This window comes from Corylus avellana, chromosome ca4 (assembly GCF_901000735.1).
Source record: "Corylus avellana chromosome ca4, CavTom2PMs-1.0".
NCBI classification, from domain to species: Eukaryota; Viridiplantae; Streptophyta; class Magnoliopsida; order Fagales; family Betulaceae; genus Corylus; species Corylus avellana.
Genome location: NC_081544.1, coordinates 35,849,330 through 35,877,064, shown reverse-complemented (window position 1 = coordinate 35,877,064; position 27,735 = coordinate 35,849,330). Strand labels below are relative to the sequence as shown.

The 27,735-nt window shown below is 37.2% G+C and overlaps 4 protein-coding genes across 7 annotated transcripts in view; 2 read left to right on the top strand and 2 right to left on the bottom strand.

Annotated features, from left to right (window-relative positions):
• The window catches only part of LOC132178487 (uncharacterized), a 5,974-nt gene extending 1,559 nt beyond the window's left edge, over nt 1-4,415 (bottom strand). Inside the window, exon 1 of the mRNA XM_059590915.1 lies at nt 4,227-4,415. Coding sequence (XP_059446898.1) covers nt 4,227-4,415 — 189 coding nt within the window. The remainder of the gene's footprint in view (nt 1-4,226) is intronic.
• Nucleotides 4,416-8,612: 4,197 nt separating this feature from the next.
• LOC132177127 (calmodulin-binding transcription activator 4) lies at nt 8,613-20,159 on the top strand. Of its 3 annotated transcripts, none has more exons than XM_059589349.1 (13): nt 8,613-8,937; nt 9,278-9,412; nt 9,518-9,633; nt 10,222-10,310; nt 10,588-10,633; nt 12,052-12,517; nt 13,593-13,696; nt 13,941-14,031; nt 14,124-14,332; nt 16,286-16,968; nt 17,889-18,456; nt 18,694-18,987; nt 19,880-20,159. In XM_059589349.1, exons 1-13 carry the CDS (start codon nt 8,928-8,930, stop codon nt 19,973-19,975), a joined length of 2,907 nt encoding a protein of 968 aa, XP_059445332.1. In that variant the 5' UTR covers nt 8,613-8,927; the 3' UTR covers nt 19,976-20,159. The 3 variants fall into 3 exon arrangements, with proteins under 3 accessions (XP_059445332.1, XP_059445331.1, XP_059445330.1); XM_059589348.1 differs by having other exon boundaries at nt 13,545-13,696; XM_059589347.1 differs by having other exon boundaries at nt 13,542-13,696.
• A 1,775-nt stretch (nt 20,160-21,934) lies between these two features.
• Nucleotides 21,935-23,645, top strand: LOC132177496 (uncharacterized). Its single transcript, XM_059589843.1, has 3 exons — nt 21,935-22,087; nt 22,178-22,337; nt 22,849-23,645. Exons 2-3 carry the CDS (start codon nt 22,188-22,190, stop codon nt 23,380-23,382), a joined length of 684 nt encoding a protein of 227 aa, XP_059445826.1. The 5' UTR covers nt 21,935-22,087; nt 22,178-22,187; the 3' UTR covers nt 23,383-23,645.
• Nucleotides 23,646-24,526: 881 nt separating this feature from the next.
• Nucleotides 24,527-27,431, bottom strand: LOC132177495 (nuclear transport factor 2B-like). 2 transcript variants are annotated; one of them, XM_059589841.1, is made up of 2 exons: nt 27,017-27,426; nt 24,527-24,874 (listed from the first exon to the last, which is right to left on the bottom strand). In XM_059589841.1, exons 1-2 carry the CDS (start codon nt 27,311-27,313, stop codon nt 24,800-24,802), a joined length of 372 nt encoding a protein of 123 aa, XP_059445824.1. In that variant the 5' UTR covers nt 27,314-27,426; the 3' UTR covers nt 24,527-24,799. The 2 variants fall into 2 exon arrangements, with proteins under 2 accessions (XP_059445824.1, XP_059445825.1); XM_059589842.1 differs by lacking the exon at nt 24,527-24,874 and adding an exon at nt 26,683-26,938 and having other exon boundaries at nt 27,017-27,431.
• Nucleotides 27,432-27,735: the final 304 nt, after the last annotated feature.

Sequence of the window (27,735 nt, the reverse complement as noted above, 5' to 3'; positions counted from 1 at the left end):
ATAAATAATGAGTTGGTGGGCTGTCAGTTTTATCACTCTTGTCTCTTTTCTTCTTTTGGGGTTTTCTTCCGGCCCTGGCTCGTTTTATCGCGGCTAGTTGTTACAACTATCTCATTATTATTAACAGGTAATGCTGAAATAATTTATTTTCATTTTCATTATCTCCAACTCGCATAAATGAGCCATTACTATTTGCTTCCCTTCAAACATAATTGAGATCTACTGCATTTGCCCTCACTGGTTGGTTGCAAATTTCAACACGCAATCCCTTCCCCGGTTTCCCTTACTTGAATAAAAAAATATTAAAAAAAAAAATTCGAACACGCAATATTATTTAGCAGGTTGGTGAGGAATGGTTAGCATTGCTTACAAGAAACAGCAATATGAAAAAGTCCTTATAAAGGCTCTTTAATGTTTTTTTACTTTAACTACTAACTCTGAACAACAAATCGGTAGAAATCCAAATTCAGATGAACATGGATGAAACCATGGGCCTTGCAACAGTAACTGGGGCGTAAGAATTAGGAGTCTAATTGGGCCAAGACATGGCCGGCTCTTTTTGGATATCACTTAAGCAAATTTGTGGTCCAATTGTAAATTGCAGTCCATCACCAGCCAAGTTGGACCTTATCCAATGTGGAATCAAAGACAACTTCGGCAAATAGATCCAAAACTAAGGCTGCATTTCTTTCAAGAGAAATTGAACAAATACTCATCTTTAGGAAATGTTGAGGCCCATTGGGCTTTGTCAACCTCCAACTCTGGTCTTGCTTGTCGGACTGTCAGATTCGGCAAAGTCACGTTGGTTGATTAAGTTAATTATAAGATTCATAAAAATTAAAATTAACCAAATATTTTCAGGCGATTATTCATGTACGCAGACAGTGGCACTGATGCTGAATTGACTCACCTTTATCTTAATTTGTTTTTCAAAATCACAGACGTAAAATTTCTAATTTTCCTACCTTTTATCTTAATTTTTGTTTCCAATTATTAAAATCCGTAAGGAGGACCCAATTAGAAAGAAGAAAAAAAAAATGTCATTTAGCTTAATTTGGGTAATTGCGTGATAGAGTATAATCATAAAAAGAAGATGACACAATGCACAAAACTAAAACGTGTCCCTGAAGATCCTAACCGTTCCGTGTATCTTAGATATATAATTATCATCCAACGATGGTGAGCGAATTAAACACAACATAAACCTCTCATTAGAAATTTAATCATCAATCACTGTTCAAACTTGAAAGCAAAATAACAAAACCGGAAACATTAACAACCAAAGACAGCAACAGTGAACAGAAATTAGGCAGATCGAGCCAATTGTATGTGTACGTTTTAGCTGATCATCCGGTGTAGATGTGGACGCCAACAGCGATGAGAAAGATGGTTATGATGCCGAAGAAGATGATGGTGTGGACGAGGATGGATATCCCACTCGTATGCATGTTCCCAAACTCCACCACTCTGCCCCTCCCGGGTAGCTGAAACAACAGCCCCGGGCTCAGCAGCACGAAGAACACTACTGCTATCACCACTGGACCCCAGTCCGCCATGTTAATTAATTAATTTCCACGTAATTCTCTCTAGCTTTAATCTCTTTCCTCTCTGAAACTGATGATCACTAGTACTCGATCTCTCACGTACATGAATAGAGGAACATATATATAGTAATCCAAACAAGTTTTCTATTAATTGGGTTGGAATGGCAAGGAAGAAAGGAATAAAACAGAGCGTATATCTGAAGAAGAAGATATCTTGGGTTGGGTGCCTTCACATAGATGCCAATCTCATGCGTACGCGTCAACACGTGACTCGAGCTCTTTCAAAAGACCACATCATTTTCCTAGCGATGACAAGATTTATCAAATTTTTATTACAATGCTGAGGTTGTCATGGGATTTGTTCTTCTCAGATACGGCACAATTATTTCAAAATATATATGCCAATAAAAATATTCTCGACACTTTTTCAATCCAACCAATCGGCTACAGCTAGCCGCTAGCGTCCTCTCATGGAGAAACTTATCTTTAAATTAATTAACTGTGTTAAATTACAGGATCAAAGGATTTTAGTTTATTTCTCTGCTCTTTTTTCCTTGGACGATTGGTTCTTTTCTTCGTAAATTGCCTGCCACGACTACGCCTAATTATTAGCATGGTAGTGGGCGATATTGTTCAATAATATGAACTATAATGAGTCATCTTAATTTCTCCCTTCTTCCCTTTATTTTATAGGCTAAGCTAACTAGCTAATTAAGCATCCTCCATTAGAGTTTTACTTTAATTATTTCTCCTATTTAAAAATACAATTTAATTCCAGTTAAAATTTCATTAATAATTTTCTTATTACCAGCTATTTTCAATTTGTACTCCAGTGATCATCTGCACTGTTGCATGTTCAAACGTGTTATAAATCATCCAATCACTCTTTGAGTCTCCAAACATCATAAAATATGCTCAATTATTTTTTTGGGTCCTTGTCAACTTTCTCCGAGTATCGTAGACTTCTATATCTTTATTTTCCTATATTTATATAAGAGAAAAATGAAAAATTAGTTCTTATGGTTTACCTGATTTTTGTGGTATCAAAATGAACTTAAAGGTCCTCAAAGTATGCCAAAAAACAATTTAGTCCATAGCGTCAAATTCTGTCTACTAATTTAACAGATTTTGTTAGTGTGACACTGACTTAAATATGACAAGTATCACAATTTTATTGGTTCTAAAGTTTTATGTTATCATAATCTGTTAAGTTAGTAAACGGAATTTGACTGTAGGGACTAAATTATTTTTTTGGCACACGTTAAGGACCTTTGAGTTCATTTTGATACTACAATGAGTTAATTGCAAATTAAGTAAACCACAATAACTGATTTTGTATTTTTTCTTTTATATAAAGGGATAGATGTAGATATATTATATATTCATATACAGATTTGCAAAGGTGTTTCTTAGTTTCTTTGTTTCATGGGTGACAAAGACCATGTATGGTTTAAGTAGAGTCCTTTTTGGGTTTGCTTCAGCTTGGCTTTGGAAGTTCAGATATGATATATGTTTATGTAACATTCATTTTAGTTTTAGGTTGGTGTGTCATTTTTTTATATTTATTCTATGACACAAATAATTTGGTTTGTATTAAGATTCTATAAAGTTATTCTTATGGCCGAGATCACATACAACTCATCTATTTAAAAAAGTAGCTAAATAATTCAAAATTTATTTAAACAGATAAATTTTATATAAGATCTTTCTCAACCTATAATTTATGTAAAAAAATTGTAAAATATCTGGATCCCTACAATCACTATCACATGTTCTCCCTTACTCCCACTTAATTTACCTTTAAATATAAATGGGGTGCTGATGATCATATCATCTCCAATTCCTAAGGTTCTTCAAGTTCTAGCTACCATCCGGATCGGAATTTTTTTTTTTTTAATTTAAAAAAAAAAAGAGAAGGTACTACTGGCCATCGATGAGCATATAATTAACGTACTGTGTTGAAGCATATGGTTTTTACAGCCATTTGAGAATAGAAGAGAGCATTTTGTCCATTCATAAGCTCAGCCAATCAAACAATGGATAAGGCTCATCCCGTGTCAATACAACCACCTAACTAGATGTTGCTAAAAAAGCCAGCACATGCGCGCAGCTGCGATCACCACACAAATACAATGCTCTATTGCTCAGGCGCCCAAATCAAATGCTTGATTTATATTTCTATCTTCATTTAAACTATTTCTGCGCAACTCTACTCGATGTTAATTATGGAAATTAACAAAAATATTAATTGCTTTCCCTAGTCCCAGTAACCAATTATTATATATATAAGCAGACAGAGACACCTCCACTATGTCAATTGGCGAAGAATATATAAATGTTCCGATCCTGTGCATGCACTAGCCCTTCGAAAGCAGCATTTTGTCTAGTTGGGTAATTCCTTGGGCTGTTGCTCATTCCCATTTTGAAAAATCATTTTTCTTGCTCTTAACTCTTTAAGCAACATAATTTGCGTAGGCATAAAATGTAAGCTGACACTACTAAAGATGAATCAAATCAGAAGCCCTGGCCTTCTCAATATTATTAATCAATAACTAGAATTAACACATATAGAACACTCTGCGATCATGTTACAAATGAATAAAAACATACACCCCCCCAATTCTCCTCCTTTTTTTTTCTTTTTTTTTTGGGTTGGGGGGGTTAACCAAGATACAAGTGAACCTTAATGGCGAGCAAGAAGATGCAAATGAGACCAAAGTAGAGGAGGGAATGGATGAGTATGGATGCCCCACTGGTCTGAAAGCCGCCAAACTCCACGCAGCCGTGGCGCCCTGGCACCTGGAAAAGCAGACCTGGAGTTAACAGTATGAACAGCACCACAGCCACAAGCACTGGGCCCCAGTCCGACATCCTTCAGCCTTTCCGATCCTTGTGCACCCTCGAATCGTGGAAGAGAGAGAGCAGAGGCAGAGAATACACACTAAAGAGAGACTTTGGTGTTTATATAAGAAGGGAAAGAGAGAGAGAGAGAGAGAGAGTAGAGACTAAATAGTACTAAAGAGAGGCTTTGATGGGAAGGAAAGTAGATAATTAAAGAGAATATGGGGCGGAGGTTTAGGGGAGTTGGTCACCTGGATCCACTTCTGCCGACCCACTTGTGTGACCTGTGCTTCGCACGTGACAACTGGGAATAACGTGCTGCCCATGCTTGCTTTCAACGAATAATTAACACTACTTTTGTTCCAGTTCTTGTGGGTTGTTAAGAATATGTAACGCAGAAGCAAATACAAAGTGGAATTAGATTAGACGGGGGATATTGTACGTTACCCTTTATGGCCCGTTGGGCATTTAGTGAATATTGCGTTTAATCAGGGCTTTGTTTAGCTGATGGCCCAACTTGTTGATGGGCCATTGTGTCGGTCTGCTAATCAAACCCAGGCCTATTTCCCAACATAATTTTCCATTTGGCTTATGTTAGCACGGGCCTCCCTCGTGATGTGACCCAAGTACGTGTGAGGAAAAGGTCAAGGTCGAGGTCAAGAGCAAGTTGGAACCAAGTGTGAACCGATCGAGTTCACCGAACCTTACCTACCATTGTTTGACCTCCGGTTCCTCGTTTTGTAAAATAGGGAAAAATCATTTTTTGCTCTTCTTATTCTATACTATGAGCCACTAGTTATATGTGGTTTTTGTCATGACTCTTATGGATCCAAGGGCTTCCTAAGTCTTAAAATAATGCGTGGAAAGTGAAGTCCGTGGACCTTGAACAATTCTCACCTCTCTATTGGCTTCACATTCAAATTCTTTAATTTGTAGAAGGTTATGTAAAATAGTTTGAAAGTCATATTTAAAACTCTTCCTATTATATGTACAACTAGCCACTAGTTATGGGATCAGATTTTTTATAGTTTCGTGTTAAAAAAGAAAAGAGTGTTGAAAAAGAAATGAGCAAGTATAATATCATAAGGTTGTGAGAGGGAGCCTCCTATTTCAAAGACTTCTCACTCATGTGAGTCTCTTCCTCGACTAGAAATTCTCACATATTTTTGTAAAAAATATACATATATATAAAATTAATAAAAGTAATCTCTAATTATGGGTGATCCTCGTCCTTACTTGTGCATATTTGTGTGTATAACTCTTATGAGTTCATAAAATTCCAATGCATCTTAAAATAGTACCCGAAAAGGTGAAGTCCGTTGACCTTGACCACATCTCTTTTTCTTTTTTCTTTTTCTTTTTTTTCTTCTTTTTTTGACAAGCCTTGACAACTTCTCACCCTTCTGTTTGCTTCCGAAGAATAAAGAAAACAAAAATGCTTAATTTGTTTGGCATATCTTTTGTCAAAATGGTTGGAGGAACTAATACATGGTAAGCAATAGTCAGTAGATATGGTTGTTCTGTATCATGGGTTCTATTAGTCCAAATTCGACACCCCATATGCTCTTTGATACCCAAGATATTATAGGTGAGTACAACCACTAAATTCCAAAATTATGAAAATGATAGATATCTCTCCATCGAAAAGCTCTAAAAATGAGCCCAAATTGCCCAATTAAAAGAGCCTAAATATGGACCCACGAACCCACTGTGGCACTACCCAACCCGACTTTAACTTCCTTTTTCAACTAGGTGACATCATGGATTTGGTCCATTGGCTTGGTGATAATTGACAATATACGGAGGCTTCAGGCCCCCAACACCAAAAAATCTAATTGACACGTCGTGATCTCCATTGCAATTAATATTAAGGGAATCCTATGTTACCTATGATACTAAAAGATTAACCATTCATTTTATGTGTTTATGGAGTAGAATTTATATAGCAAGTATAATTGTTAATGTGTTTTGTTATTTTTTATTTTTTAGCTTGTAAAAAAAGTTTGGACTGACATAAAAGTGAAATCAATTTAGGTGTTTTGAAAAATATTTTATATTTTAAATTGCTTGTTAATACATTTAACTTTAAAAAAAAATAAATAAAAATAGGCTGTGTTTGGTAATGTTTTTTAAATGGTATTTTTTGTTTGAAAAAATTATTATGTTGCGGCGTAAATGTGAAAAGGTTTTGAGAGTTTTTATGAATAGTTTATGCTTTGGGTTATTTATTAATACATGTTTTTAAATATATAAAAATAAGAAGAAAAGTATTATCAAGCAAAAATTAATATGAAACAAGTGTGTAATCTCAAAAAAGTAATACTATTTTTTACACCCATTTATTTATTACATCCATTTCACACTAAATGACATGATGTGTTTTAAGTGGCTTCCCATATTAACCGCTTAAAAATAAAAAGCTTATTAAAACACGCCACACTAACCAAAATATGATGGACGTGACATGAAGAGTAACATTGTTCATCTCAAAACTCAGAACTTGGGGTATTAATCTCAACTAGTTAGTGTTGGCAATTTTTTACACAACTCGTGAACGTAAACCCAACATAAAACTAGTCAGTTAGAGTTAAGATGTTTGATTCGTTTAATTTAATAGGTCAGGTTAAGGTCAACATATGTAGTTTTATATAAATGTATAGATACAATTCGAACCTGGCATGTGATATTTATGACTAACAATTTTTTATATAATCTATGAATTTTACACAAAATTAGTGAATTAAGGTTAAGAAGTTTTATCTATTTAATGAAATTGGTCAAATTATGATGGATATATATAATCTTATACACATACCTTAACACAATATGAACTCGATACACAAACGAGTAGCTCCTAACCCATACTGCCATGATTCACATCACACTGAACGTGCATGAACAATCATGCATGTCCAACTAAATTTTTTTTTTTTTTTAATTTTTTTTTTTTATAATTAAAATATTATATTTTAATATTTTAAAATATTAAATCAGCCGGGCGTGTTCACGCCGGCGTGATATTTATCATCACTTTTTATAAGTCTATAAAATATTCAGATTTACCATTTTATTTGAGAAAACAAAAAAGAAAAAGAAAAAGTTGTTACGAAACAAGCCAGTAATCTGAAAACTCAGAAGTTGGATATTGACTTAAAAAAAAGAAGTTGGATATTGATCTCAGCATCGTGACGTGGGCACTTTAAGAGCAGGAATATATTATATACACCTGTTCCACGTGTTTTACATATGTAAATCTTAAAATATTCAGCTCACCATTTCCATTTAGCTCTGTCCATCACTTTGACGAGGACCGAGGTCGAGAATCAACGGGTGGGATGATGAGATTCCCATGATACCCCTGGATACTCTCAGTCAAGACGTTCATAGATGAAAAATACATTAGGCGACTTGAGGAGATTAATGGCCGTGGGATGGCATTTCAGGACAATGATGGGATGGCATTACAGGATAATGATGGGAGATTAGTTGGCCAATCCAAGGATGCGCCTTACCTTAGAGTCAGTCCAAAGGGTTCAGCAACACAGCTGTGGTCACACATGGTCAAGGTCACTCTCGTAATTTAGTGCGTGCCATAAATAAGCCACTTGGTTGGCCCATAATCCACTTCTATTTGAGAGATATTCAGCTGCGGCCGAACTAGTATTAGAGAGAGCTCAAGCAAGGAGTTCATTGGGTGGGCAATTAATTAATTAATTAATTTTTTAAAAGAAATTATAGATTTTAAAATTATATAAATTTTGACTTTTTAATTTTTTTTTTATATATATTAAACGGTATTTTTAAAAAAGTGGCATTTTACTAATAAAGTTTAAGTATATTTTCATAGGTTTTTTGTGCTTTATGTTATAAAAAAAAGTTTGAGTTAAAAATTATATTTTAATTTTTTGAAAATGAGTGTTTATTTAAAAGTAAAGAATAAGCATTTTGGCAAGAAATTTGTATTTTACAGTCTCAATAATGCCACATTTTTTTAATAAATAACATTTTTCAAGCAGGTCATGCAAGAAATGATTTGAATTAAAGTAAAATAAAAAAAAATTACAGGAAATTTTGATGGAGGCAATGGACCCTACTTGAGTAGAGAATCCCTTCCCGGGAGGCTCCATCAGACCGTTCCCATCTTTTGCCCTCTGGCTCTATAGGAGATGCTGCCCATATAAGATGGCTCACTTGTTCTCATACCTCTTATTCTTTTCTACGCTTACCGTACTAGGCCGACTATTTAGTTGAAGTCAAATATCTTCCTCTTTCTCCCTGTGTGCGCTCTTTCCTTTGTTGTCTGAGCCTGGAGGTGTAACCGGAACGAGTGTGATCCGGTACCGTGATTGCTTCGTCCTGGAATTGCTTCTGGCCCCGACTTCCTCTGCTCCTGGAGTACGGATAATAATCTATCAGCTGCTTTTCGAGTCCTCTAGAAAACAGTCCCTCGTTGAACTGTGGAGACCGACGATTCGGATGAGCGCAAGCGAAACGCTCTCTCTGCAATTCGTCCAGTTTTGATTGTTGTAGAATTTCAGTAAGATGCAATCAGGTTCGGTCCATGAGCTTCTCCTTCTTCTATGTCACTCTATGGTTCCACATTTCTATCGAAATCGTTTTGCTTTGATTCATTCAGTCAGCAAATATTGTTGCCTCATTTGTTATGATAATTGTTTTCTGATTCTGGTAACGAATTTGATTCGCAATATTAAAGAAAAAGAGAAAAAGAAAAACTAGCGGTATTCTATATTTTTTAGATGGTAATGATTGATTCGTGTTAGTTTGGATCAAAAAGTTAGTTAAATTGACCGAGTAATTGAAATTACAAATATGTGTTATTTTTTGCCTTTCCGTTATTCTTTCAGTGACATGTCTGAGTGCTATTCGCTTAGGAAACTCAGGATATGACATCAACGATCTGTTTGGAGCAGCTCAAACCCGTTGGCTGAAGCCTGCGGAGGTGCTCTTCATTTTACAAAACCACGAGAAATACAAAATCACAGAGGAGCCCCCTCGACAGCCAGCTAGTAAGCTTATTGTTATTTAGAAATTTTGTCGAATACCTATCTGATTTGTCAGGTTTACTATGTCTTACTGGCTGTCCATATTACTGACTGGTGATTCTTCAACAGGTGGATCTTTGTTTCTATTCAACAAAAGGGTCCTTAGGTTCTTCCGTAAAGATGGTCATAATTGGCGTAAAAAGAAGGATGGAAGGGCTGTTGGGGAAGCGCACGAGCGACTTAAGGTCTGTTAAATATGGCTATGCATTTATTACACTGATTTCTTATTTCTTTTTCTGATAATTGTTTCTGGGGAGTGATTGATTTAAAGCTTTTGAAGTTTAGTTTTTGATTTTTGCCATATTATTTGTTCATATATGGTGGTGGTGTGTATTTAGTTGTTTGATAACTCTTCTGTTGAATTCGTGGTTCATGTACAATTATGTTATATGGACATGAAGGGGCTGGCAGAGAGAGAGAGAGAGAGATACTTGAGAAGCTGCACTGATCTCAGGGCACCTTCAAATTTCTCAGTTTTTTGTATATTTTGAAGATCAGTTGTGTTTAATTCCTTAATGTGTTTATTATATTACAGTTATTATAATCTCACTTTTATTCAGTGATAGGTCTATTTGGGTAATTTCCATAATGGCTTTTTTTTGTTTTTAATCTGGAAGGTCGCTGATAGTTAAATAAAGTATCTATTGATGGAAATACTGTTCCGATAAGTTTAATGCATAATTAATGCACTTACAACTTTTTTCTGAGGTCAATGAAGTTCTTCTACATGTTGATTTCTTCAGTCTGAGGATGACATTTGTTTGCATGGCTAGGTTGGAAATGTTGAAGCATTAAATTGCTATTATGCACATGGAGAGCAGAATCCCAGTTTTCAGAGACGTAGCTATTGGATGCTGGATGCGTGAGTAAAGTTTTTATTTATTAGCAGACTGTATATGCCTTATACCTTTGCATTTCCTGCTATGACTTATGGTTTTTACTTCGAAAAATTCTTTATACAAACCTCTGTTAGGAAAAGCTTAGACAGGTCTTGACTTTCAATATGTGAGTGCTTGGTGCATATAATATGTATAGTGTCAGTTTGCAGCCTTGCTATGTCAATGAATAACATAATAAGCATCGATATGTTGTTGAGCATGTTGGAAAGTTATTTATTTGCATGTTAATTTCCTTGGCAGGGCATATGAGCACATTGTTCTGGTACATTACAGAGAGTTAAGTGAGGTGAGTTTGGAGATACTGATTATATAGCCAAGGTTGATCTCACGATGCTTATACTTGAATCTTTGTTATAACCTTTTCTTGACCTTGCCTGAACTGTTTATAATGGCTTAGACCAATCAATTGCATTTCCCAGTATATATTCTTCCTTCCATCTGCCAAGTTTTCAATGCTTTTTAGCTGTACTTTGCTTTAATCCTGTCCTAATGGATGGGCCTATATTGCATGCCCAAGCCTGGTTTTCGGACCTACTGGGCCTGAAATTGCCATCTTTTATGAGATCATAATCACCTACGAAGGACTTGTCTCTAGTTTCTTCCAGAACATCAGTCTCATAGAACCAGGATGGGTTGATAATGCTGTAAAGTTTTCTTATGTTAGGTACTTCTGAATCGGGTGTCAACCATGTCACTATCTCCAGTATTGTGATCTGATTGTGTCCTAAATATGCTTTCTTCTTTTTTCCTCTTGAACTTTTCACTAGTCCATGTATTTTATATGAGGATCACTAGGCTTCAGGAAACTAACAGCCCAAAGCCTCCAACCCAAAACAGACCAACAGGGTTGGTTTCCAATAGTTGGGCAGTGTGGTGCGGTTTTGGACATTACAAACTGACACCTATCGGGTTGGTGGTCTGTTGAAGCCCGAACTAACGGGCATCAATTAAAAACCCAAATATCCAATTTCCCTTCCCATCTCCTGTTTTGAAACAGCACTGGCTCTACTCTTTCGAGTCATCATACCTTTCTGATCTGTGCTCTCTTGCGTTTCAGTTCTATTCTCTCTTGTCATACATATTTGCTCTCTCATCAGACCGTCATCAATGTCATTCCTAGCATCTTGAGTCCCTCCTCTGCCTTCGTTGGATTTCCTTCTATTTGTTGAATTGTGTTCCAAATGGTGTCTTGTGGTTGTAGCTGCAATTGAATTGGCGGTGACTAGTGAGGGATTGAGATAAGGAGAAGCAATATGAAGGATGGGTGGTTGAGGAGGACATGGAGTCGTGGATCAAGTCGTGAAAAGGAGAGCCAAACCAAAAGGTCCAAAACTAAAAAGCAGCAAACTGACCCTCACTGCAATGACTACTGCTTAGTTTCCATCAACTGAATGGCGTGGTTCATGGACAGTTTCCAGGAACCAATAGTATCTGTTTGGTTGTCTGAATCCAGTGAAAATCGATTGTACTGGTTACCCAAAGATTGCATATTTTCGATGTAGCACCATCATCTATTATGATCATAACCGCCCCCACCCCCCCGCCCCGGTGGGCTCAAAAATGACGCATCCTAGATGTCTAGATGTACTTTTTGTGAAACATTCTCTTCTACTTCTATGCTTGACTGGTATTTAATGTTTTCATTGTTTGCAATGGTAAGTATGTTCTTCAATTTAATATCACTGGTTGCATTATGGGTTGCAGGGAAAGCCCAGTCCTGGAGCTGTTGCACTGTCATCTCCAGGATCCTCTTCTCCCTTCAGTCAGAGTCCTAGCTGTTATACCACTCCAAATCCGGGCTCTAACTCCATAATTACTGATTTCTTTGAGCCTTACCAGAGTTTATCAAGTCCAGAAGTTAGTTCTGAGATAGCCACCCAGAATAATGGGATGGATCACCTGGACAGGATGGGTAGAACAGCACAGAGAGATAGTTCTGCTGACATTGAGGTTACTCAAGCTTTGCGAAGGCTTGAGGAGCAATTAAGTTTGAATGAAGAGAGATTCCAAGAAATTAGTCAGTTCAGCAATCAAGATCAAAATTCAAATGATTCAAATATTCTGGAATATGAAAGGGAGAACTCCAAGCAGGATCAATATTCAACTTTACTGCATGGACATGCTACAATGCAGGATGACTCAAACAACCTTGAGCTTCTGCATGATGCAGGTTCCCTTTTGTGTCTTTCATCATGTGCTTAGAATTGGTTGTAATGAACTTGTGTGTCTTTAATCAGATCTGGTAGATTCTTAACGCTACATTCTGCTTGGCTCAGTGGCTGTGTTAGGTTTTAGTTATATTTGTTAATTTATTTTCTGACATCTTGCTCAATGGTGATGATATTTGTTATTGAATCAAATGTGATGTTCTATCTTATGTTTTATTCTATAGCATCATCAGCTAGTGTTAGTCCTTGGTCCTGCAGTTTTGATTTTTAATATGTTAGTTATCATAACTTCTCTTCACTCTTTTTTAGATCTCTCACAAATCTACATCATATCAACTGGATCTGGTGTAACATACTGTAGAGAGGTTACTGGGCCAAAAATAAAAATAGAGTGTAGATAGGTTGTGCAATCGCCTGTGCAAAAAAACCCCATGTGCATGCTCAAACATAATAAAAGGGAAAAGTTACCACAAGAAAGAATAAAGGTTCGGAAACATCTGTGCATGTGTTTTTTAGCCTGAGAAAAATGCCTACCTTCCCTCGTACTTGAGCACAAGCTTTAGAAACATGGCAACTACTGCCAGTTGAACTATATAGATTTTTTAGCCAGTTGAATTATATAACTGCAATGCCTATACTCTCTGGTAGTGAAAATGAGGCTATTCATTTTCTTGAAATTACTATAGACACGTGGAGGAAAAAAGCAGTTGAAACTTCATGCCCCTCTTTCCTGTTTTAAAAAATAGGTTTATACATCTAAACTCTGTTACATTAACTTTCTAAAGTTGCTGGTCAGACCCTTTACTTTCCTACTTAACCTAATGGTTTTGTGTGCTTGCAATAGTTTCCTGCTTGTGAAATGTCATAATGTTCTCAAATTTGCAAGTCCAAAGCTTCACACTCATTTTGTCCCTCAGTTACTGCTTACTCTGCTTTCTCTATTACTTCATTTCTTTTTTAATGTAAAAGATATAATTAAATCGAGAGGAAAGCAAGAAAGAGCTGCTGATGGAGAGTCATTTTCAGCAGGTGAGAATGGCAAACATCACAATCAATCATTTGAGCATGATTTTGCAGATGGAAGTAAAGGAACTTTATCTTGGGAAGAGGTGTTTGGGTCGTGTAGCACTTCATTTGGTGTTGGGTCCCAGGGAGAGCATTTCTATACATTGGATGGAAACGTGAGTATCACAAAGAATCTCATGATATCTCCTAGTTCACATCTATGATATCTCTCATATTATATCTGTACTCAGATTTATCCCTCGGAGAATAGTAGTTACTTTTTCTTTTGGGACGCAAGTTTATACTTATCATTTATAATATGCCTTAATGCTTTCTGTCCTCTATATAATATTCTTAGATAATCCTTTTGAATTATCACAAAATTGTTTTATTTTTAAGTTCACTTCATCCTTACAACAGGAAAAGCCCCTTTCTCCTACAAGGAAGGCACCAAAGGAAGAGCAGGAACATAGTAATTGGCTAAATTTCAATGTAGATAATGTTGAAAACAGTAAGATCTCCTCTGCTTCTGATAACAATTTGACACTGTTTTAGCATCTAGTGGATTTTTATAATGCTTTGACGACTATCTTGTATTACCAGCTTCTTTGTTGCTGCCTAAAGAAGCTGATGGTTTAAAGTTTCCTGAATACTCTTCAGTGATGGGAACTCATGAAACCAATTCTGACTACTACACGACTTTGTTTGACGAAGGCCAAATAGCAGATTCAAGTTTGACTGTCGCACAAAAACAGAAATTTACAATTCGTGATATATCCCCAGAATGGGGTTATGCCACTGAGACTACAAAGGTATGAATCGTGTAATTCCTTGTCTTGTGTGCTTTTTCCTTAGATTTATCATTCTTCTTTCAGTAAGGTGGTAGTCTTGTTTCCAAGAGTGAATATTTGGTTTATTTAATGGATCTACTCCTCTAGAGCATCTAGAACTAGGCTGCATCTCTTGAGTGGTTAATGGAATCCTTATCTGAAATTAACATATTCCTTGTTTCTATAAAAAAAACTAGGTGCCCTTCTGTCAAACTTTTCAAAGCTCGTTTCATTTTTAAAGCACTGAAAAACACTCTTCAGACAATAGTTGCCAAATGGGTTTTCAGAGGTGGCCCCCACTAATACAATTTTCAAAACAAACCACAAAACACTTTTTGAAAGCCAAAACATGAAAAACTTCTCAAAAAAACAAAGCACAAATCACTTTTTTGAAAAGCTTCTCATACCTTCATATAGGAATGTTTTGGAAACACATGCTTGCTTTTGTAGGTGTGGAAGCTGGCCTTAGTAAAAAAAAAAAAAAAAAGAAGTGAAAGCTGGTCTCCACTGGTGGAGGCCGCCCTTTACCAGAGGTGGGTCTCCCCTCCCACCTCTGGAGTGGGGACTCATCCCCACTGCGTCTCTCACAGAGGCATGGGGGTCTCCATCCACCCCCTCCACATCTCTCATGAAGGCCTAGAGGTGGGTCGTCCACCTCCGCAAAGGCTATGGGGTAGGAGGCCCACCCCCTGCCTCTTGCGTAGGCTTGGGGATGGAGACCCAAGAGGCATGGGGTGTCTTCCACCCCTATAGAAGGAAGGCACATTGAGACACATCTCCTCTATGTCTCTCGCGAGAGTGTGTTGTGCACCCCCACCTCCATTTTTGGGGGGGGTCTCCACCCCACTGCCCCCTCTGTTTGGGTAGAGATCCAGGGGGGCAGTGGAGGATGCGACCCACCCCTTGTGAGAGAGAGAGAGAGAGAGAGGGGGGGGGGGTGGTCATCTCTCCCCTCAGTTAAAGGAATGGCAGCCGCTGCCACTTGTGGAGGTTAGTCTACACCAGATTTTTTTGTTTTGTTTTATTTCTTTTATGTTTTGGAAACTTTTCTTATTTTTTCTTTTTAGAAACACTTTTCAAATTGATCAAACAAATTTTCTTCTTCTATGGACCTACGAACAGTACTTTTCAGATGTAGACCCCATACAACACTTCTCAATTTTCACTTTTTAAAAAAACTATTTTCAAAACCAAGAACTTTACCAAACAGGACCTGTTCTTTCAGCTTATTCTAAATGATTGAATGAACCACGATTAGTTTGATCCTTTTACTAGACTCGGTTTTAATACAGACGCAAAGCCAGTGTATCTTTACAGCCTATGACTGCTTATCATCCCAGCACTGAATGATGGTCCACTTCTTGATGATTGAATGAATTTCAGAATCCAAACTTAGGAAACTATGAATTCTCTAAGTGCCTATTTGTGCTGCTGAGCAAATAAATGGGTTTCCGTGGATAGTCTTACTGTGCTTTTTATTAAACCCTTTTTTTGGGGGTGGGAGGGAAGTTGTAGAGAAATGAACTTTTTTTTTTCTCCCAAAAATGTTGGTTCTCTTGATCTAGATAGCATTAGGTGCAAGCACTCAGGTAAGGTCTGCCTCAGTAAATTCTGGTGTCGTAAATTTTCTTTCTATTGTTGAATTATTTATGGAGAATCTTTTTAAAAAAATCTCTGGCAAAACGTAATTCGATTGAAACTGAGCAGCTAATGGCATTTCTGTGTTAAATGACTTTTGAGGATCTGTCACATTAATCTAGCTATTTAAGGTTTGGTTTAGATCTGATGATCTGATGATCTGATGATCTGACATGCACCCCCCAAGCAGATTATGTCTCTATTGTATGATAAATTCTGGCTTAAAATTTCTTTGTTGATGCAGCTGTTGTTTCTAGAGTTTTAGTTCAAACTATGAAGTCCATATTTTTAATGCAGGTTATCATTATTGGATCTTTCCTCTGTGATCCATCAGAATCTGCCTGGACTTGTATGTTTGGTGACATTGAAGTTCCTCTTCAGATCATTCAGGAAGGTGTCATCCATTGCGAAGCTCCTTCTCACCCTCCTGGAAAGGTGACTCTCTGCATTACTTCTAGCAATCGGGAATCCTGCAGTGAAATCAGAGAGTTCGAGTATCGGACCAAGACTGGAACTTATACTCGCTGTAATTCACCTAAAACAGAAGCCACCAAGAGCCCAGAAGAGTTGCTGTTACTTGTTAGACTCGTGCAGATGCTTCTGTCTGATTCATCAACAAAGAAAGGTGACTCTGTAGAATCTGAAATTCATCTATTGAGAAGATTGAAAGCTGATGATGATTCATGGGATCATGTCATAGAGGCTCTATTAGTTGGTAGTGGAACTTCATCTGGTACCATCGATTGGGTTCTTCAAGAGCTTCTAAAAGACAAGTTGCACCAGTGGCTTTTATCCAGATCCCAGGACGGATGTGATCAGTTGGGCTGTTCCTTGTCCAAGAAAGAGCAAGGGGTAATACACATGATTGCCGGGTTGGGCTTTGAATGGGCTTTGAGCCCAATTCTCAATAGTGGAGTCAATATAAATTTCCGCGACATTAGTGGGTGGACCGCTCTTCATTGGGCTGCACTCTTTGGAAGGTAATTGGAAACCTTGATGTGTTTTTGACAAACACGTATCCTAATTCTTGTAAAATAATTGATATTTCCACAAAGAAAGAAAGGAGGATTATAGCTCTCAAAGAGAATGAAGAAGCATCTGTTCTTCAAAGTTTTAGGAACTGATAAAATTGATGTCTTCCCTGGTTTTGTCCGTGGGGTACTTTCTGGAGAGACATAAGGGGGTTAATTTCTAGTATCACTTATCAAGTAACGTAATGCACTAAAATGAGAAAAATAATATGTTAGATACATAATTTTAAATATCAAAGAATACTACATACTCTTATGTTTCAGTTAAGCATAGAATTATACACTGCTGAACTTCATATTATGATTCTCTCTGAAGATTGGAATTCAAATATTAAATGTTTGACCTTTCTAACTTGTTCATGAGGAAATGTTCAAAAAGAATTATTACACAATTCAGGGATTGCCACCCAAATGGGAGAGAGGCACTTGTATTATTTCACTCTATTGAATACATATGGCTGAAGGGAAAAAAATATGTAGGATGACGAGCAGTGAAGTCAATTCAAATTATTATAGATTATTGTATACTCACGGTGTCCTTGGATGTGCTGAACATGACTGGAAGAAACCAGTTTTTATAAAGTCATAGCAATACTTATATCATTAGTTTCCATGGTTAAAATAAATGTTGATAGTTGTAGGTTTTATGTTCCTCAAATCAGGTTGTTTTAGCCAGTATTAAAGTGATACCATATCATTATTATTCAGGTTGATCACTATGTCAGTTTATATGCAATAAATCTTATCTACATAATGGTTAAGGTTGTTGATCCCTATGTCAAAATTCTGCATCCTCTTCATCTGGTATATTATTTAATGCCTATATGTTCTATGAGTGGTATACCATTTATATTGTTCTTCTGTAATAGGGAAAAAATGGTTGCTGCACTTATTGCTTCTGGTGCATCAGCTGGGGCAGTGACAGATCCCAGTTCACAAGATCCAAGAGGTAAAACTCCAGCATCTATCGCAGCTACCAGTGGGCACAAGGGACTTGCAGGTTATCTTTCAGAGGTGGCACTTACTAGCCACCTGTCATCCCTCACACTGGAAGAAAGTGAGCTTTCTAAAGGCTCTGCTGAGGTTGAAGCAGAAATAACTGTGAATAGCATCTCAATGGGGAGTCTCACTACCACTGGGGATCAGGTTTCCCTTCAACATACCTTGGCTGCTGTCCGAAATGCAGCTCAAGCTGCTGCACGTATACAATCAGCTTTCCGTGCGCATTCTTTTAGAAAACGACAACAGAGAGAAGCTGCTTCTACTAGTATGGATGGCTACAGCATCAATTCAGATGAAATTTCAGCTATGTCAAAGTTAGCCTTTCGTAACCCACGTGATTACAATTCAGCAGCATTATCGATTCAGAAGAAGTACCGAGGTTGGAAGGGTCGCAAGGATTTCCTAGCATTTCGCCAGAAAATTGTGCAGATACAGGTATCGCATTTTCCATCTGATTTATTATTTTCAATATGTAGTTGTATGGCTCACTGAAAATTGTTATTTTTTGCTCTGGTGCTTTACTCATTTACATGTATCAACTTGCCTAAAGCATGACTCAAGGAGTATACGAATTATATCTCTTTATTTTCTTAATAATAGCTTACTATTGAATATCTAGTTTAAATACCGAAAGTGTAAGCAATGGGTTATTAACTTTTCTTGCATCGGCAGGCTCATGTGAGAGGTTATCAGGTAAGGAAGCATTACCAGGTAATCTGTTGGGCTGTTGGAATTCTAGACAAGGTTGTACTACGATGGCGACGGAAAGGAGTTGGTTTGCGAGGTTTCCGGAATGAGACTGAGATCATCGATGAAACTGAAGATGACGACATTCTCAAGGTGTTTCGCAAAGAGAAAGTGGATGTGGCTATTGATGAAGCTGTCTCACGGGTAATGTCCATGGTTCAATCTCCAGAGGCTCGCCAGCAATATCATCGTGTGCTTGAAAGATACTGCCAAGCTAAGGTTAGTTGGCTAGAAATTTTGAATCAACATTCAACAAAAGCAAAGTTTGTGGACTATGATCTGTCTGCTTAATACGTGCTTTCAAATCACTAAATCTCAGCCACAAGTTCATCTCTAAACATTCATTAGTCTTGCAATTGACAACATTTAGAATTAGAGACTACCATATAGAAGGGGGAACTTAGAGTTCTGATTTATTCATGTATATAGTTAATGAGAGTAAGATAGAATCAGCATTACTGCATGACATGATGCACCAGCATCCAATCTTGTGTCTAAGATTAACCTATATACATTTATCACCAAGTGTGTTTTGGTCCATGTGTTCCAGTCCTCCAGACCCCAATCCCAACGCTTCTTCTATCTTAAATTCAAAGTTCAAACTGTCTGGAAGTAACTACTCTTCAAATGAGTTTAGAAGTTCAGTCAGTTGCTAGTCACGATTTCTCTTAGATGGTCAGGATGGACTGGTTCACTTGGTGTCTTCTTTTGTTTCCAGAGCATGCTCATGCTCTCTTGAGAATGTGAATTTCTTCTGTGTCCAAAGTTCGAAGGCAGGTTCTGTGTATATTTCCGACTTTAGGTTTCATTAAGTTATGATGTATGCTATATTTGATGAAAATCATATTTTGGGACTTGCACAAATGAAGATGTGATTCAAGTTGAATCATGATAAGCGGATTACTTTAGAAGGGTCTCTATTCCATAGATTTGGGAAACCGGGTGAATTGTCTTCTTTTACCATACATCATTCACTCGACCATGAGAATTGGATTAAAGATGGCATGACTCCAATCTCTTATATAAAGTTTATCCCGACAGTTGGGGTCTTTTTATTTTGGCATTTCTATTTGCTTAGGGGTATAACTTAATTTATTCAACCATCATGCAGGGTGAACTTGGTGGCATAGCTAGTGAATCAGTGGGATCAACTTCTGTAGGTGATATATCCAGTATGGAAGATGAAGATATGTATAAATTCCCATAGAAGCATCTGTTGATCGTCCTAACTAATCTTAGGTTGACTAATTTTTTGCTTTGGCTAGATGGTTTAGACGTTTTCTGTGCATAATGGGCTGGATTTCGCGTTCTCATATGTAAATGCTTCGTGTAATTGCTGTAAATGGGTTTTAGAGGGGTTGAATGGGTTTCAGTATCTCTCTTTCGATAAATTCCTCTCCATCTCTTTTCCTTCTCTATTATTTCAATTAACTTTCTTAGTATGGTTTCTTTATCTATCTGTAAGGTGTATTGGTGCATTTTGTCTTTGATGCGGTTATCTTCCACAAGTGATACCATCATGCATCCCACTATACCACATGACCCAGTTATAATCTAAGGTTCTGTTTGTTTTGATGTAAAACATTTTCCGTAAAATGTTTTCAATTTTTTTTTTTTTTGAGGGTTTTGCTGGGTTTAGAAAACTTGATTAACTAAAAGAACATTTTCGATTTACTCTAAAATACCCTCTGCTTTTTTTAAAATGGGTTTCAAATTTTTATGGCGTAAAACATTTTCCGTTGACAACTACTTTCTTCAAGTCTCTCCTCCAACAATCACCTACTTCATGGTACACTCCAGAAACCATCCCCTTTCCCATCTGGCACCAACCCAACCCAACATAGATGTACGCACTCCCTTCTCAGTACCCCCTTAGTCGCAACTTATTAGACTCTTCAATTCCATAAGCTTGATTCACAACCTTTAAAGATGCTGAGAATGAGGGCGAATGTGGTTACATTCACAAGGTCTATGTGACTCATTTTCGATTGACATAATATTTTATATATTATGTGACTAAAGAGGATTTTCTCTATTTCAAATAAATTAGATATTCAAATAAATTAGATAATATCTAGTTAATTATAGTGAAGATATGTTTTTATCTATTTATTTTGAGAAAACAAAAATATCTCTACCATATAATTAACTGAATATTATCAAGTTCATTTAAAAATAAGAAGATGTTAACTCATTTCAATTGTTTTGAATTGCCAAGTTTGAATTTAATTGACCTAAGTTTGATCAGTTGCGTTCGTCTGCTGCCGCTGTCATCTCTCCTCAATGGAACGTGCCACGTCAACCAGCTATTAAATTTCAAAATTGACACCAAAGTTTGACCGCTTTCTTTCTTTCTGTTTTATTTTTTTGTTTTATTTTATTCCCTTTCTCCACACCTCTTCGTCTTCTTCTTTTCTCGCTTTCCTCCCATTACTGGTTCTTGACTGACCTGATGACCGACCATCTAAGAATAAGATGGGTCGAAAACAGAGAACCCCATAGCTGTCTTTTCTGAAATGATCCAGATTTTTCAGGCCACTTTCTTTCTTTCTATCTATAATTCCCTTTCCCCACTGATGTTCTTTGTTTTGGACCATCTGATTCTTTAAACTCCATCACCAGGGGTTGAAATTTATTGTCCCAATAACAAATATAACTTCGATTTTATCATATTATCGAAGTTTTATAGGAGTCACGTGGTTAGCATTCCATGCCAAAATTGCAAGAATAACGAGAAGATCACATCATAAAATATATGGTTTAAGCAAAATTACTTACTAAAAAAAAAAAAAAAAAGTGAGCAAAATCATTTTCAAATGAAGTTGACAGACATGCTTCATAGCATGTCAAATTTTGGTCCTCAGATCCGGGGACAAGTAGCAACGGCAAGAAAATTTGTGGGGGAGAAAAGAAGAAGATGAAGAAGCTTGGTTGGCCCTCAGATCCGGCGACAAGTAGCAAGAGCAAGTGAGAGAAGAAGAAGAAGAAGATGCAGAAGTGTGGGAAGAAGAAAGAAAGAAAGAAAGAAAGCGTCAAACTTGCGTAAATTTTGAAATTTGATAGCAGGTTAACGTGGCACATTCCTGACCTTGCATTTCAAAATTGCTGACCGGCAATTTTTTAGGTATTGCCGTGGATCTTGATCTTGATCCGAAATGGAAATGGAGAGGAGGATATTGTCCAATTATTTGCTTTGCTCTTCACATCGCTGTCAAAGTTGAAAGAAGTGGCCATTTCACTATCTCACCGCAATAACCGAAGTCTCAGTCACTGCGCATGGGCCACGATAGGCTCAATGACCACGTGTCTTCCCAATAAGGTGAGATTGACTTCCTTCTCGAACTCACGCACGCGCACACAGTACAGACACAAATCTGGTAATTTCACATCGAAGTTCCTTCTCTCACAGCCTACCAGTGATGGATTCAAACCACAGGATGGAGCTCCTTAACATCGGAATCCAGAGGGTCATAGAGGAGAAGAAGATCAAAGATGCCTCCGGTGATACCCTCATGCTCATGGACGACAACGTCGATGACCAGCTTCTCCTCTCGGGATTGCTCTCTCAGGTCACTTCCATTCTCTTCTTAAATTCTCTTGCAAAATAATAGGATATTGAATTAATATGACCCAATAATTTATAAACATCAAAAGCATTATATCGATCAGTATAATATGTTCTTCATCGCCTACAAACTTTGTGTTCATTTGTCTCGATCGATCCCTCATCCCTTGGGCAAAAAAAAAAAAAAAAATCTGACTCCGCTACTGTTCATTCATGCATCTCCAATACCCTCCTTGCTGTACCATTGGATTTATGTTTCTTTCATAGGATTTCAGTTTGTTCATGGGCCAGTTTCGGTGCCACAGAGGACTCTGCTTTTACCAATGTGTGTGTGTGTGTGTGTGTGTGTGTGTATATATATATATATATATAGAGAGAGAGAGAGAGAGAGAGAGAGAGAGAGTTTTCTTAGTAATACTCATGCTTGCAATAGATTTAGCAATAGCATTGCGAGTACAGTTTCAAAATTCCGAAAGATACAACAAAGTTATGTGTAACTTTGCTTCTATAAACAGTTGGAATCGTTGAAAGGAGATGGCCTGATTGAGGAACCTGAAGGTTCAACTGAGATAGAGGAGGTGTCTTCTGGAGAAGTTGATAATGTGGAGACGAAGATGGAGAATGCTGGTGAGGTCGATGGTGGCAGCAACGTCGGCATTGGTACAGAAGAGATAGTGAAAGAGCTTAAGAAGGTGAAGAAGCAGAATTTTGTAACTCACTGCCTTCTTTCTGTCATGATTGTGCTCATTCTTGCTTGGCAAGTATCTGAGGTCTCCCTAATATGGAAACTTAAAGATGGGTTAAGCCACCCATTTAGGTCCTTCGGAGGTGTGTTCTCACGGATTCTGAAACCTGGCTCCGATACAAATGGTCAAGATGCAGAAAAACAGTTCTCCGCTGCCAAACAACGCCTTACTGAAGCAGCTGCTGCTCTCCCCGCTGCCAAACAACGCCTTACTGAAGCAGCTGCTGCTCTCCCATCTGTCATAATTCCAGAAATCCCCCTTGGGGATTTGCCGGATTTGGTTTTGGACGATGAACATCAATGAAAAGTGTTTGTTTGATACGAAGCCAAGAGAGAAATGTATGGTCTTGAATACAGTATTGCTTGGTTTAATCTGCAATCGTTGTACAAAGCTTCCTTCCTCTAAATTCATTTATTGAGATGTTTGAAAGACAAGATTGTAATATATCTTGCCCGTAGTGTAAACGTTTGAAGTTCTCTTGGAGGCTTCATTGAAGACCTATGAAGCCATGCCTAAGGGGTGACCTGTCATTTCAAATTTAAAGTTAATATATCTATTTGATGTCACATTATTTAATTTTTTTTTTAAAAAAGAATAATATGCAGAGAGTTAAATACACAATTCTTTCATAAATACTATTATTCCTAGAGCCCGACTGTTCTTGAAGTTGAATCTAGGAAGACAAATTCTTATAAGAACTTTTTATCAACAACCGATCGAGCCTTTTTTTTTTTTTTTTGTCTTAGCCGTAAATTGTTAATAACTGAAAAGAGTAATGCTAGGAAATTTCCTTTAGAAAAAATTGAGGGGACGTGTTCTCCCCCTCTCCACACATTTAAAAGAAATTTCTTTTCATCCTCTTATGCATGAATAGATTTTCCCCACTGTGTGAGGCGTACAAGAAGCATACAAGTCTTCTGTACAAGGATTCTGTAATGGATTTTTCTTATTTCCCTACTGTGTGGGGGCGAACAAGAAGCAGACAAGTCTTTTGTACAAGGATTCTGTAATGGATTTTTCTTATTTTGCATTTTGCTGAGCATGGTATAATTTGCATCTTTTGTTTTTTTATTGAATATGAACTTCTATTTGACCCATTTCCGATAATTCCCTTTTTCCCCTCCCCACGTTGAATAGAAAATATATATATATTGGCAAATAGTAAACAACCATATGAGCAGATGCAAATTACCTACCACTTCAAGACATTTCAACATTAGAAGGTATTAAATTGCCCACAATTTAGGTCCGTAATTCGTGGTTGCACATCAAGTTCAAGTCGTGTCGAAATATAGTATAAAATTATATAAGTTAATCTCTAACCCGATCTATTTAATTAAACAGGTCAAATCTCTTAAATTCAACCTATTAATTTTGTGTCACGATCCATATCTCTGACTCTTCCAAGACTAAGACTACATTTTACTTTCGGAGATGTAAACTAAAATGAAATAAAAAGTCTTCAAATTTTTAATATACCCAATTCATTCAAACAGTTACCCAGAAAGGTATCTTTCATTCAAACAATCACACCCAAGAAATCTCTGAAATATGGGACAGAAAAGCATAATGAAACGTTGAAAACAAATATCCAAAGAACAACCCACTTTCCATGCGATATGCCGGGAACTAAACAGTGATAAGCAAACAAGTTCTAACCCAGGACGTTTTGGCCATGTATTCGCGCCATTTGTTGAATTTGCGTGGGTTAATCTTGTCTTCATGCATAATTCAATCGGAATATGTCATTCAACACGTAAAAGCTTCCTTGTGGTGTTGGCATCAGATGGAACATCTGAGTGCATAAAGCATGACAAGAAATTTTTGTTAGAAAAAAGAAAAGCAAAAATAAATAACAATTTCTCTTATTGGTAATTTACACACGCATTCAAATGGGGGGGTTCAAGACCTCATCCTCCAACCCGAAGAAGGTGCCATCAGAGCTAAAGCTCACTAGAACAAGAATAAACTAATAACATTTTGATCAATTTCTCAACACTATATCCAAGGATAAAACTACATGTAAAGATACGGCACATATAAATTTACTTCAAAGGGAAGATAGATCGGGGTAGGTTTTACATTTATTCAAGCACAAAAGCACCATGCAACTTTTCAAGCAATGCCAAGTATGAAATGCTTGCATGGCTAACAATTAAACAGGGGGTCATGTCCTTGTCACCTAACCACATCAAAATTATAGTAGGCCTGCTTGATGCAGACTAGCATTAGTTACCTGAAATATGTTGGACTAGGAGTCAGAGATTCAAGTGCAATGATTGCTATTAAAGAACTGAGCCTTAATAAATAGTGAAAAACATTTAAGGAACCAACAAGTTTAATAAACAACTCGAAACATTTCCTAAAAAAGCTTCTACTAAAGCTGTCCTCATAATCTTGAACTTGAGGTTCTAAATATAAATGCATGCATAACAAATACCATAAAGCACTGGAAGAATAATCGAGTTGGACAATAAGAGCTCAGCATGCACGTAATATAAATGGTTCAACACTGTCTATAGCAGTTGGTCTGAAGTTGGACTTTTCTTGTGAATGTTCTGATGTCTAAAAAAAAAATTGATGTTAATTCATGCAAGGCTTATTTTTTACAATTAGTGGGGGGCACATCATTCCAAAATCTCGAATGAAAGGCTATGTTAGTCTGCTTCTTTCTCATTATAGGGAGGAAAAAGATTTACAAATTCAAGTTTCACGGACAAAATTACAAATTGCTGTCAGTAAGAAGGGAGACCAGCGCCTTATGAAAATGATAAAGAATTCATTGAAAAGAAAATCCACTACGTCGTGTTCCTTTGAATCTCAGATATATTGTTAGCATTAGTAATTCAGTTCTGAATACCACCACGGCAACAAATTGAGGGAGATATTGAAATGGTACACCTAAAGGAAGTGAAACGTACTGCTATTAAGCAAAATATGCACCAAAAAATGTTAACCAACGTGACAGACAAAAAAAAAAAAGAAATAATGCAAATAAGTACCAATGTCATAAAAACGATATCAATATATTCATCAAGCCATGCCACAAAACACTTGCAGTTGAGTATATACATGTATAAAGTATAAAAATGCTGTCCCATATTAGAAAGATGTAACTCGTATGAGTAGGTAATCTAACATAGTTAGGTCCAAACTCATAGATTTAAGTTTTTAGATTAAGTAATATCCTAACAAGTTATATCTCCTCACCGTGTTGTTCTCGCTAACAAGTGTTATCAAAACCAATAATGGTGCACGGTATGATGGATGATAGTGGTGCCTTTTACAATTGGAGCTAGGATAATTTGTATGCATAGATAGTGGGTCCTTTTTGCGGATGGAGTAGGAGCAAAGGTTCATGGCACAGATAAAGCCTATATGACTTACACAAGTGATCCTAGAGACAGGTTCGAGGAAGAGTATAGCAATGTATTAGTAAACTCGCACAGGGAGATTGTTAGGTATTATCAAAAGGTTAAGTTCCATGTTAGGAAGATGTCATAAGTATATCCAAAATGTTACATTATGAATCCTACTAAAAGACTAGGTGTCGATCTCCTAACACTTGATCAAACAGAAAATATTGATTAGAAACACTGCAAGGATATAAAAGGTTCTTTTTAAACAAAAGTGTAGATCTGCCAGAAACAACGATAACTGAATTCTTAGAGAAAGCCGCAAACTCCAAATTCCAAGCAAAATCAATTTCAAGTAGATCTAAACCTCGCAAGCCAAAACCTTATAATCCTACATAGATACACGTAATACACACAAACATAATCAACAACTATTTGAAATTAAATTCTCCAACTATCTCGAGCCGATTAGCATCGGATCAATCGGAACGCACCTCGAAACCCTAAAAGGATTACAAATAGAGATCAAGACGCGGAGATCGAATGCGAAGAAGTGAAAGAGAGATAAAGAGTGTGGTTACCTGGCTGAACTTGAGAGCGTGCTGTTCGCCGGCGAGCTGGAGGTTGCCGCTGACGAAGACGAGCATGCCGCCGGCAGGTCCGGAGGGCTGGCAATCGACGGTGGTTATGCTGTGCTGGCACTGCTGGAAGGGGAGGCTAGTGAGCTTCGCGACGATGTTCTGCGACCCTTGGATCTTCTGGCCCTCGAAGGTCAGCATCGACTCGTCCTGGTACAGGATCCCCAGGCCCGCTCGATTCGCATCGAACGCCGAGTAGTAGTGCTCCACGAATGCTCTCGACAACTGGTCTGGATCCATCTCCGCCGCACCCGATCACTGCCCTCTCCACCGCTCAATGACTCACGCAATAGAGAGAGAGAGAGAGAGAGAGAGAGAGGGGAGAGGAAGTTTGGGAAAAAAATATTGAGGAGCGTTTACTGTACGCTTGTATTTATAATTTATGGAATTTATACCGTATCTCGCTTTTTTCTTTCTTAAATGAGAGCGTGTCTGAGGTGTTATTCCAGTTAATACAGGCTCCTACGGTCCTACCCCTTTCACATGTATTAATCAATTTCCAACATATTAATGTGAATATTTGTTTTATATTCATATATTGTGCGAGTTGCCTTTTTCCTGTTGTTAAAAAATTACAAAAAGTCTTGGTTGATTATATTCCGTAACTATTTAACCCTTTTTAAATCCTCATCACAATCACGTGCTAGGTTTGGTTCATATTA

What these genes read in the sequence shown, in the direction of transcription:
- LOC132177496 (XM_059589843.1), top strand. Translation starts at nt 22,188, where the DNA reads ATGGATTCAAACCACAGGATGGAGCTCCTTAACATCGGAATCCAGAGG. An exon ending in TCTCGGGATTGCTCTCTCAG is followed by an intron (nt 22,338 to 22,848) that starts GTCACTTCCATT and finishes TTCTATAAACAG; the next exon opens with TTGGAATCGTTGAAAGGAGA.
- LOC132177127 (XM_059589347.1), top strand. An exon ending in AAGCGCACGAGCGACTTAAG is followed by an intron (nt 9,634 to 10,221) that starts GTCTGTTAAATA and finishes TTGCATGGCTAG; the next exon opens with GTTGGAAATGTTGAAGCATT. An exon ending in TCTATACATTGGATGGAAAC is followed by an intron (nt 13,697 to 13,940) that starts GTGAGTATCACA and finishes TCCTTACAACAG; the next exon opens with GAAAAGCCCCTTTCTCCTAC.
- LOC132177495 (XM_059589841.1), bottom strand. Translation starts at nt 27,313, where the DNA reads ATGGATCCAGACCAGTTGTCGAGAGCATTCGTGGAGCACTACTACTCG. An exon ending in ACGCTCTCAAGTTCAGCCAG is followed by an intron (nt 24,875 to 27,016) that starts GTAACCACACTC and finishes TTATGCACTCAG; the next exon opens with ATGTTCCATCTGATGCCAAC.